The 12,233-nt window shown below is 37.1% G+C and overlaps 1 protein-coding gene across 1 annotated transcript in view; it reads left to right on the top strand.

Moving 5' to 3' along the window:
* LOC107689208 (glutamine--fructose-6-phosphate aminotransferase [isomerizing] 2-like) overlaps nucleotides 1–12,069 on the top strand; it is an 18,468-nt gene extending 6,399 nt beyond the window's left edge. The window contains exons 6-14 of the mRNA XM_016487137.1: nucleotides 2,537–2,671; nucleotides 5,802–5,863; nucleotides 8,086–8,165; nucleotides 9,190–9,307; nucleotides 9,535–9,551; nucleotides 10,347–10,478; nucleotides 10,859–10,956; nucleotides 11,279–11,399; nucleotides 11,885–12,069. Coding sequence (XP_016342623.1) covers nucleotides 2,537–2,671; nucleotides 5,802–5,863; nucleotides 8,086–8,165; nucleotides 9,190–9,307; nucleotides 9,535–9,551; nucleotides 10,347–10,478; nucleotides 10,859–10,956; nucleotides 11,279–11,399; nucleotides 11,885–12,051 — 930 coding nt within the window. The 3' untranslated portion in view covers nucleotides 12,052–12,069. The remainder of the gene's footprint in view (nucleotides 1–2,536; nucleotides 2,672–5,801; nucleotides 5,864–8,085; nucleotides 8,166–9,189; nucleotides 9,308–9,534; nucleotides 9,552–10,346; nucleotides 10,479–10,858; nucleotides 10,957–11,278; nucleotides 11,400–11,884) is intronic.
* Nucleotides 12,070–12,233: the final 164 nt, after the last annotated feature.

Raw genomic sequence — 12,233 nt, 5'->3', positions numbered from 1 at the left:
GTGATACTGCCTATTACAGGTCACACTGCATCCTGCATCTTGTGCATTTTGCCCTTATTCACCCAAACCGCTGATCTCTCTCTCCGCGCCACACCGCCCGAGGCCCGCGCCATTGGGCGGTCCATGGCAGCTATGGTGGCAGCAGAGAGGCATTTGTGGTTGACCCTGTCTGATATGAAAGAGAAAGACAGGGTCTTCCTCCTCGACGCCCCGCTTGCGCCTTCTGGCCTGTTCGGCGACACCATCAATTCCGTTTCAGCGGTTCTTCCCTCGCCGCATCTCAGCTCTGAGGGCTGCTGGGCGGCAGCAGTCCTCTCCGCGTACCAGCTCCTCATATAGGGAGGCTCAGAAACAGAGCATTGCCGCCCGCGCTCCCCCTGCGTCAGGACCGGAAGCAGAAGCAACGCTCTGGGTCGGGGGCTTTGAAGCCTAAGCCGGATCTGCGGACCGTCCTTCAGGATAAGAGGTCCTCGACCAAAAGGTCCTGACTATTCGGTTAGCAGGTGTGTCTATGCAGGACATCTGCAACGCTGCGGGTTGGTCCATGCCCATTACCTTGGTCAGATTCTACGATCTAGATATGCGAGCCACTCCTGGCTCTTCTGTTCTCTCGCCCTAGCTGTGCAGGCTTCCACACTAGGCAGAGATTTGAAAGTCTGGCATGTCTGTTTGACTAGTGCATTTTTTGAGCCTATATTTAGTATAAGTAAAATACTTAAGTACTGTTAAAATCAGATACTCTAAGACTTTTACTCAAGTTGTTTTGAAATTGGTGACTTGTAACGTGTAGTGGAGTAATTTTCACTGTAAGGTATCTGTAATTTTACTCAAGTATGGTTTTTAGGTACTCTTTACACCTCTGGCTAACATTATCTAATAGCTTAAACAGCCTATTTTGCATTAGTGGAAAAGGAAAGTCATTTCAGTCATTCCATTTTTTAATGAAACATTAATTTATTAACAAATTAAGACAAGGAACATGTATTAAAGAGATAATTCACCCAAAAATCTAAATTCTGTCATTAATTACTCTCCCTCATGTCGTTCCAAACCTTCGTTCATCTTCGGAACACAAATTAAGATGTTTTTGATGAAATCCGAGAGCTCTCTGACCCTCCATGGACAGTCACAGCAAAGGTACTACCACGGTCAAGGCACAGAAACATTGTAAGGACATCGTTTAAAATACTCCATGTGACATCAGGGTTTCAACCGTAATTTTACGATGCTACGAGAATACTTTTTATGCACAAAGAAAACAAAAAGAACAACTTCATTCAACGATTTCTTCTCTCCCGTGACAGTCCTCTGCCATTATCGAGAGTCGCATGCACCACGATGCATGCATGTGATGCTGCTGACGAAGAACACACATGCGCTGCGCCTTGTTTACGAGCAGAAGAATGCACACGCATGCGTCATGGTACTCTCCATAATGGCGGTGGACTGTCCGGGGATCGTTGAATAAAATCATAATTTTTGGTTTCTTAGCGCACAAAAAGTATTCTCATAGCTTCGTAAAATTACAGTTGAACCACTGATGTTACACGGACTATTTTAACTATGTCCTCACTACGTTTCTGGGCCTGAGAACATTTCAGTTGCATTGCTGTCTATGCAGGGTCAGAAAGCTCTTGGATTTCAGCAAAAATATCTTAATTTGTGTTCCGAAGATGAATAAAGGTCTTACGGTTTTGGAATGACATGAGGGTGAGTAATTAATGACAGAATTTTCATTTTTAGGTGAACTATCCCTTTAAGAACTTGAATACAGTATAGTGAAATAAACAACAAACAGAAACATAAAACCACATCGAACTAAAATGGAATTTTGTCAGTTTGGATTTCATGATGATTGTAAAGGTGCGATTGTATTAGTAAAATTTTGGTGAAATTTTGTGGGCAAAAAAAGTCACTTTCAAACCAAGCAGCTTTCTCTTGGTCAACATACTGTAGCAATTCTGTGTGGCTTATTTGACCCCATTGCGAAATCTGCATGGGAATATCTTTGACCCTCACGTGAAATACCCAGTCGCACAGATTCCTAATGAAATTACTGGATTTCGCTCGCAAATATTTGCAGAACAACAATAACTATGCTTGATACATGCAGTGCATGTGCATAGTCGAGACATAAACAGCAAATGTCACAAGCCTGGTCTCCTTAGGTCATAACTTGGGTGATAATCATTTGTTAGGGAATGGACTTTAATAGTACAAAGTATAGAAAATAAGTAATTGTTTATGACATAAATTCTCTTTTTTTTCATTTTATAGATTGCGACTTTCTTATATGGCATACACTACTTTATTTATTGTTAGTAACATCACATCTAATAGTTTGTTGCACAGTATCCCATAATACTACATTTATAAGCAATGAGGAATCATTCAAAACTAATATGTTTAGTATTCCACTTCCTCTCTCTTTCACTTTCCTTTAGCTCTGATTCCTTTTCCACAAAAGAAAAACATGTTTTGTTTTGCCGCTGCTTGTGTCTGTAACCATGGCTTTTCCATCCTAACCCATTGATAGGTTTCCAAAGGCTACGATTTTGAGTCGGACACAGACACCGAGGTCATCCCTAAGTTGATCAAGTATCTCTATGACAACCGCGAGAACGATTATGTGTCCTTCTCCACCCTAGTTGAGCGCGTCATTCAACAGCTGGTAAGCATTACGAGTGTGTGTGTGTGAGTGTGTGAGTGTGTGAGTGTGTGAGTGTGTGAGTGTGTGTTTGGGGTGAGGGGGTGGTCTTACTCACATGCCTCTGGGAACCCCTTGCTCGGATTGTGAAAGTTAAAGGCCAGTTCTTGCTCATTTTCAGCCCTCTTACAAACAAGGAAAAGAAGTTCAGAAGTACTGCTCTGTTTGAGGGGTAGTTACATGTTTTTTGTCATGATAGTTGTAGTGAGTCTCTCAAAGTTCTCACAGATAAATCAAGTAAGGCATAAAAAAACTTTACAAAAACTTATGCAGTTATTCTCTTCTTTAGCTTGCTTCCCTGTATTTTAATTCATTTTTCTCATCTTCGATAAATTGATCACGTACACTGTAAAAAATAAGTGTAATTTTAACTGTAAAATATTGTAAAAACGCAACGGAAAAAAAAACTGTTAATAGGTTAACAGTAAGTTCCCGTGCTATATACAGGGAAAAACTGTAAAATATCTAACCAGACATTTCATGTAATTTTACAGTAAAATGCTGTTAATTTTACAGTTTTTAAAAGTAATAAAATAATAAATCAATGTATAATTTACAGTCAAAAACTGTAAACTGATATTCCCAGAATTCCCTGCATGACACTCCACATTTGAAAGTATTTTGTTTAAATAATCATGTTTTTTTAATAGTTTTTGTTATTAGTTATGTATATTTGGGCTTTATGTTACATCTTCTGTTGTTTAATGAAAGTTTAATGCATTATTTAAGTATCATGTGTGTTACCATGATGGTGTTTTGTGTTTGCATGAATGACTCTGTGCACCTTCTATATATTAGTATATACTTCTGCTTGTGGCGAAGCTACTTGTGATGAGCTTTGATTCTTCATGTGGCTTTCTCTTTTACCACCTGCATTATTATGGTGGTTGTCAGTATGTTAAAGGTACAAAACAGATTTTAATAGCAGTGTGCATTGTTGAATTTACTGGTTTACATCAAAATTTTCTTGTTTGTTAATTACAGTTTTATACTGTAAAATTTACAGGTTTTGGCCGTAAATGTGTTTACAGTTTTTCTGTATTTTTTACAAAATTATTCTGGCAACCACAGCTGCCAAAATTATTTTGTAAAAACTACAGAATTTTTTTTACAGTGTAGTCAAAGTTTGGTCTTCCTCATTTTCAGTTATATATCCAATAGCTACGTTTATCAGCACAAAATGGCGTGTCAAACGGCTGTTCCTCGTCTCCAGGTGACTGATATTACCTAGATTTTCAAATGTGGACAGCTGGACCTTGTTTTATGATTCATTGTCAGCACCTTTGGACGACTCTCATGGCCATAATATCCTCTGCTGGGAAGTTCTATCCAAACATTGTTCAGTGACGTTGTATGAGCGAAGGAGGTGCCCTTTGAGATATTCTTGACAGGAATCTAGTCTTTATCATAGATTTATAAAACACCCTGCCTTCCTATCAGCATAATGACTCTCTACATCTCTACCGGACTCTCTATGTTTTATGGCTTCTTCTGTAAATTGATTACACTAAATTTTGATTGCTCTCTATCTAAACTGCTCTGGCAGCCATCTTAGCAATGGAAGGCTGTGAGATAAAAGGATGATAACATTTAAGGTGTGCAGTTGTGTCTTATGGGGCGGCTATAGGTTTCTAAGCAACCTCCACAGCCAAGGACATTAACTGACCTGGTTTGAAAGAGACAAGAGAGGAGAAACAAGTCTTACTGAGGCTAATTTAAAACAGGCATGGGCGTTTTGTGCATTTAGCTTTGCAAAGACACACACTTAAAATAAAGGTTCCTGTTAGAATTAAAAGGGAACAAAGTGTTTTAAAGCCTGAGGCCATAGGAAACTTGTTAGGTTACAATTAATCATTTTTTTTAAATAATTTTTCCTAATATTTTCTTAGGAAAACATCTATGTACTGGTGCTCTACAGAAATCAGCAGTAAATACACTGATCTAAAGAACCTAGTGCTGAATCTAAAAAAGAATGTCATATTTCACTTCAAAATGAGCAGAAAATAAGAAATAATTTGCTGTATAAAGTAAATTAAGCATATTTGTTTGTTGTTTTCAAGACAGTTAAGCGCATTTCCCCCAAAATTCTTATAATTGTAATGCAAAATAATTAGAAATTATTTAAATTAATTGTTTATATTTAATAATTGATATGTGAAATATTAAATATGTTGTATGTTAAATATATTTATATATCAGGACTGCATTTATACTGCTTAGGTTATTTTAAAAATAATACTAATTAAGTTGTGTATATATATATATATATATACACACACACACACACACATATACATTTATATATACACACACTTAAATTATTCTGAATAATTATAACAAAATATTATAACACTGATAATGTTAGAAATGTCTGTGATCACCAAATCAGCATACTAAAATGATTTCTGAAGGATCATGTGACACTGAAGACTAGAGTAGTGACTACTCAAAATTCAGCTTCGACATCACAAGAATAAATTACATTTTAAAACATACAGTATATAAATAGGAAACAGTTACTGTAAATTGAATTTTTTGCAATGTTATTTTTAATGTATTTTTACACAAATAAATTCAGCCTTGGTGAGCATAAGAGATTTCTTTTTCAAAAACATTCAAACTTCGGAACGGTAGTGTGTATATACTGTGTGTGTGTATGGATAGAGCAATTAAGTAAAGGCTGCATGCTTGTAAGCATGCAGTGAGTCATGTATCAGTGTGTTTGGGTTATATGTGTGTGGACTGGAGTGTGTGTGTGTGCTTTACTCTGGGCAGCGAGAGAGTCAGAAGAGTTTCAAGTGAGGAGGTAGGGGCAAATATGAGTTCCCTCAGCACACAGAGAGGGCCCCTATTCCCCTTAGTTCAACCCTCACTGTGGGGCTCTGTTCCTCTCAGCTCCCCGGTGCCCCCTCCACCTCTCCAGGCCTGATCCTGCGCTGCACTCCTGAGGGGGGCTGACGAAGAAACGCGAGACCCTACCTTTGCCCATTCAACAGAACGATGATGTTTCCATTTAGATCGGTATCATAGCTATTCCTGTGCCTCACCAACGAACATTTGTCTCATTCACTGTTTTTTCTCTATCTTCCCTAAGGAAGGGGCATTTGCTCTGGTTTTCAAAAGCATTCATTTCCCAGGAGAGGCCGTTGCCACCAGGTCAGTAAGAGCTATGGTTTCTCTGAACTGTAACACACTCAAGTTTCCTTGTTCCCTTCTTGCTCTTTCTGTCTTCTGAGATGAACCTTTTCCCAATATTTCTCTATGTGCCAGTGAACAGGAGCCATAAGGTTACAATCCGCTGTCGGCAGATAAGATTTATGATGTTTAGTTACAATCTGTGCATTTAAGGACAAGGAACTAAGATTCTTAAAAAGCTGTGCCTGTCCAGGAATCAGGGATTTAACAAAGGTGTTTATGAAGGGTTATTTTAACATGCTTGGTTGGTACGCTGACCCTGTATATATAATTTTGGGTCGATTGAAGCCAAGACCGAAGTTAATTATTCCCATCTGCCTGTCGCTGATTGTGAATGAATGTGTTTTTGGTTTTGGTCAATTCTGTCCTGCTGTGACGGTAACATTTTAAGACAGGCCATGTTGCAAGACCCATCAGTGTGGGTTGCTGCATAGACACTAAAAAATGTTTTTGGTTTTTTTGCACCATCTAAGAAACTTTTTGGAAAGTTATTCATGGAATCTTCGAGGGGGGATGTTGCTTTGAATGTGCTCACAGCGTTTGCTAAGGGCTTTACAAACTCTTTGATGCCAAGGACCCCCAAATATAATCCAGGATTGAGTGTGATATTATAAAGTCAATGTGTTTACAGTTATATTGTCATTTTTCTAAAGCAAATTGGTCAAATATTATTAAAATGGTATGTTTTCATGCTGTTCCAAAAATGAAATGACTTCTATAGAATACAGGAGAAGATATCTTAGAAGAATCTTCTTGTGAAAGTTAATGACTCTAAAACAACATTGACCCCATTGGCTTTTTTTGAACGGAATAAAACACACAGAAGTAATGAGGGTGAGTAAATGATGACAATTTTAATTTTTAGATAAGCTAACCCTTTAATTAAGACATTAACTTAATTTGATAGCCCTAAAGAATTGTAAAATTGTACAAAAAAAAAAATGCATGGACCCACTAGAGTCATAGTGGTAACTTTTACAAGTACCACTCACATTCAGTGAATTATTGATATTATTGTTAGCTAAAGATATAATCGCACACACACACAAAACATTAATATGCAGTTTAATGTTTTCATTAATTGGAATAAAATATAAATATTAGATGAAAATAAATGGAATGAACGGAAATGCTTCTTTGGTAACTAACTTAAAATGAATGTACTCAAATAAAAAAAAAATGAAATTAAAATTAATTAAATATAAAAATGACAAAAAAAAACATACCAAAAATAAAAAAAACTAGATTTAAAATGAAAACTGATATATAAAAATATAAAAATACTGAAATATAAAAATAAAAGTGAATTCAAATTTTTAATAAATACTATAATGGTTTATAATTAATACTAAAACTACACTGTAAACTGTCAAAATGTAGTCAGTCTTAAAACTGAAAAATGTATTCATTCTTAAATCTTAAATTCCAAGGTTCTTTTTTATATGCTCTTTAAAGAATCCATCTGAAAGAATGGAATAGCAGTATCACATCACTTCCATTTTCCTTTACTTCCTGTCTCAACTTCATTTGATTATTATTTGACTACACGTGACCCCAAAGCAAAATCATTTTTAAAAGTGTGCTGTTGTGTTTTCGTTTATTAATAAATCTTTTAGGTGGTCCAGATTTAGAATCCAAAATACACTTCACGGGATGGTGAACATTTAGCTTGCTATGCACACTGAAATGCAACTGCCCAACCAGTTCAAACAAAGCAGGCACTGAGAAAGCGCTCCAGTGTGAACCCATTTGGCACGTCAGCATAAGGGACTGTGGGGCTGCGCCAAGCAAGATAGGTGGTGCATGCGAAGGACAGGTCTGAAATATTTCCTCAAACAGAGGGGAGGGGGGCAGACCTTAACAAGGATATGAAATAGAGAGAGCACGAAAAACCACTCCTCAACACAGGTGTCTTGTTTACAGCAGCGCTACGCTAACACCATTCACTCAGCCAATGGAAGAGCAGAGCCACTGCACATTAAAACTAGGGCAAAGTCCAGCAGGTGTGCTGTTGTTCCATAAACGCAACAAAAGAATCATTTTTTTATGTGACGCGTTTTTTTTTTTTTGCGTAAAAGGAGATTACATTTCTTGAAAGACCTTATCTTTTGTCTGTTTTTACACACACAAAGCATGCTTTGCATAAGTAGTCAATAGAAAATTTATCCTTTTTTTTTAAACAGGAGGGGCAGCCCGCTGCTCATCGGTGTGCGCAGTCAATATGAGCTTTCCACAGAGCAGATCCCTGTCCAGTACAACTGCAGTAAGTCCGGCTCACATCATCCCTACTTCTCATCCACCTATACATCTCCCCAAACCTGTTCTGCTCAGTAGAAGTGAGTTTGTTATTTCACACTATACAGCCAAGATGTATGTGAACACTCAAACACCACACCCATACTGCATGTGTTTGTTGAACATTGCATTCAAAAGCATTTGCATCAACAGGGAGTAGGACCTCTTCTAGGTTTCAGGGTCAGTATATGTTTTTTTTATTTTTTTTTTATTAACATTTCTATTCAGCAAGGATGCAATAAATTGATCAAAAGTTTCAGAAAAGACTTTTTGTAATGTTACAAAAGATTTCTGTTCTTTTTAATAGCTGGGATTTGCTCCCATTTAGAAACAAGAGCATCAGTGCAATTCGTTCCAAAATGTGTTCACTGTCAGGCTGGAAAAGAATAGACCCCCTAAAAACTATTGCCAAACAGTCCGAAAGCCACAGTTCTCTAGAATGGAAGTGTATGCTGTAACATTTAGATTTGTCTCAACCGGAATTGAGGAAACTAACCAAACCGTTAATTAGAAGGAGGTGTCACATACTTTTGGCCACATAGTTTTGCCACAAAAGCCAAGAATGCGCTCAGGGCACTGTCAGGATTAGAAAAAGGACAAAAGGCAGCATTGCTGTCAAGGCGTGTGGCATCCAGCCCAAAACTGACTTCTGACAATACAATGCTACAATGCTTTATGTATATGAACGCATCGTAAAATAATAAAAGGATGATTATATAGGGAACATATAAAATACACTGTTGTAAAGTGAATATTTTAATTGGTTTTAAACATTTAAAGATGTTTTTATTAAGTAAACGTATCTAATTTTTGATTTCAGTTTAAATAGTTTTTATTAATATTTTAACTGTATGCTAACAGAAAAGTCAGTTAATTGTATGATATTAAATCGCCTGACTTTGTTTCTTGCTTTTAAGCAATAATTCTGTGTTAATATTTCACCGATTTTTATAGATGTTAAGAAGTGTGCTTTTCTTTTCTTTTTCCTCTAGGTAATTCCAGGACAGATGAACAGGAGAAAAACTTACTGAACCGAAGGGGCAGCACCAATGCCTTGCACTCAGTCCATGACAGACTGGCGGTGGAGTTTTACTTTGCCTCTGATGCTAGGTAACACGCATATTATTACACTGTAGAATCTTGAGCATTCGACAGTGTAATATTCACATTAACTTTAAGAAACCTAAAGATTGCAGACGTCCAATTTAAACGGAAATAAAATTGTATAAATATAATGTCAGCTCAGCAATGCACCCTGCTGGCCACATAACCTCATTACACACGTGATTACGATAGTAAAACTAAAATATGTGTTTACTTTGATTTTTCTCTCTCAGTGCCATTATTGAGCAATGTGTGTACTGTGTATATTTATTACGTATATATAAATACACACACATGCATGTATATATTTAAGAAATATGTTATGTGATATATGTGTATATATATATATATATAATACAAAATATAATAATATAAATATATAAATGTATATACATGTAAATATTTTCAAAATATATAATGTATGTGTGTGTATTTATATATACATAATAAATAAACACAGTACACACACCTATATTATGTAAACAAAAACTTTTATTTTGGATGCGATTAATCCAGGGGTCACCAAGCTCGGTCCTGGAGGGCCGGTGTCCTGCAGAGTTTAGCTCCAACCCTAATCAAACACACCTGATCCAGCTAATTAAAGTCTTACTAGGTATACTTGAAACTTCCAGGCAGGTGTGTTGAGGCAAGTTGGAGCTAAACTCTGCAGGACACCGGCCCTCCAGGACCGAGTTTGGAGACCCCTGGATTAATCGTTTGACAGCACTAGTGCATATCAGTCTTTGCATTTCTTTGGGATCAAACCCATAACCTTGGTGTTGCAGGCGCCATGCTCTACGTTTCTGAACATTTTTGGCAGATTGTTTTTTGTTCAGCTAAAAATGAATTCTGACACTCACACTGTGCACTAAGTAATATACCAAACTGGCTGTTAGTTTGGCAGTGGAACACAAAAGGAGAAGTTCCAGTCATATTGGCATCACTGTATCCATTCTTTTGATCTTTATCTGCAGAGTCTGTGGTTTGATAACAATTACATTGCATGCCACATGTCACCTTGACTTTCGTACAGTAGTTCCGTGAGTTTTGTTTTTGTGCTCACACGGTTTCATACCTTCAGGTAACTTCAAGGCTTTCATGCAGAAGGAGATCTTTGAGCAGCCTGAATCTGTCGTCAACACCATGAGAGGCAGAATCTGTTTTGACAGCAACACAGGTACAACATGACCTTCCACTTTGCCAGAACAAAAGTCATGTAAAATTAAATTAGGCTTCATCTTGTAGCGCAACCCTGAAAGTGAAGCCTGATTTGATACTGCAAAACTAGAGCCATTCTTAAAGGGATAGTTCACCCAAAAAATGAAAAATTGCTGTTAATTTGCTCACCCTCAGGCAATCCAAGATCTAGGTGACTTTTTTTCTTCAGGCAATTTCAGGCAATACAAAATTAATACTCATGGCTCCTGACAATATATTGAGGTCTTATGAAGAGAAACGATCAGTATAAGCAAGAAACTGAACATTATTTGCAAAAAAGAACGATATAACCAGATAATTTGAGACCAATTTCATTTGTGCTTTCAAATGTGTGCACAGTTATTCTTGGTGGCCTTTCTGACCATCTGAAGGAGATCAAGAGATGCAGACGCTTGATTGTGATTGGCTGTGGAACCAGTTACCATGCAGGAGTGGCAGTATGTTTTTGCATTTTTTGTCTGGATGTATAACAGAGAACAATTTATTGCTTTAAAGATGAAAATGATGAAAGAATGAGATGTTTGTTGCAAATGTGTTTGGTATATGCTGTCCATTTTCATTACAAAGCTCTTTGGAAAACATTATTCTGATTGACTAAGAGTGACATTGAACTGTCAAATTTTTTGTACTGTAAATTGACTGGTAAACTGTATATTGGACTTGTCCATGGTTTATTTCAGTGACCAGCTGACTGTACTTTTTCCCTGACTTGAGCACATGATCACATGATCACAGCATTATCTCTGATTTTCTGTCCAGACACGTCAGATCCTTGAAGAGTTGACTGAGCTTCCTGTTATGGTCGAGTTGGCCAGTGATTTCCTAGACCGCATTACACCCGTTTTCAGAGATGATGTCTGTTTCTTCATCAGCCAGTCAGGTAAAGTGCAGCTTGTTACCATCAATCGTATGATTTTTATTCCGGAAAGCATTGATTATAATGATCTTTGAACTGATATGGCACTGAATTACACAACAGTAAGTGCATGAGGTGATACAATCTCCAGATACCCAGATGCCCACAAAACAGAAAAGAACAACAACAACAACAGATATCTCAGATATATATCTTTTCCTCCTCTTTCTCCCATAAAAAAAGACTACATTTATTTCCTTAGAGGTCTCAAGATGTCTAAAACTTTGCTCAGATGTTTCAGGATGTCAAATTCTGCATTTAAAAGTAAGACTTATATATAAATATGAATGCTAACATTTCGGAGTACTCATAAAACTCATAGATTTGATTGAGTAGAGTAAAATACCGTTACTGATGCAGCAGGTTTTTTTGGTTGATGACACTAACACGTGCATGTCAATGCTGCTGAAAGTTGTTGGTTTTATATATTGATAATGTCTTTCAATCAGGTGAGACGGCAGACACTCTGATGGCATTACGCTACTGTAAGCAGCGCGGGGCACTGACTTTGGGCGTCACCAACACTGTTGGCAGCTCCATCTGCAGGGAGACCGACTGTGGAGTTCACATCAATGCTGGGCCTGAGGTTGGAGTCGCCAGCACTAAGGTATTGTAGAGCCCAATTGAAATTAACATTTTGGCCTAATAATAATAATGATAAAGAATAAATATGTACATACCTGTACATACAATTGTCAATTTGTATATTGCTATTCCCTATTTACTTGTTCTAATTAAAAAAAAATGTATTACCTGTGTTTTTGTCCTGTCACTGTCATTCTGTTGCACTGTGGAAGC

This window comes from Sinocyclocheilus anshuiensis, unplaced genomic scaffold (genome assembly GCF_001515605.1).
Source record: "Sinocyclocheilus anshuiensis isolate Anshui unplaced genomic scaffold, SAMN03320099.WGS_v1.1 scaffold966, whole genome shotgun sequence".
Lineage (NCBI taxonomy): Eukaryota > Metazoa > Chordata > Actinopteri > Cypriniformes > Cyprinidae > Sinocyclocheilus > Sinocyclocheilus anshuiensis.
The sequence above is the reverse complement of the archived record's forward strand: the minus strand, read 5'-3'. Positions and strand labels throughout refer to the sequence as shown.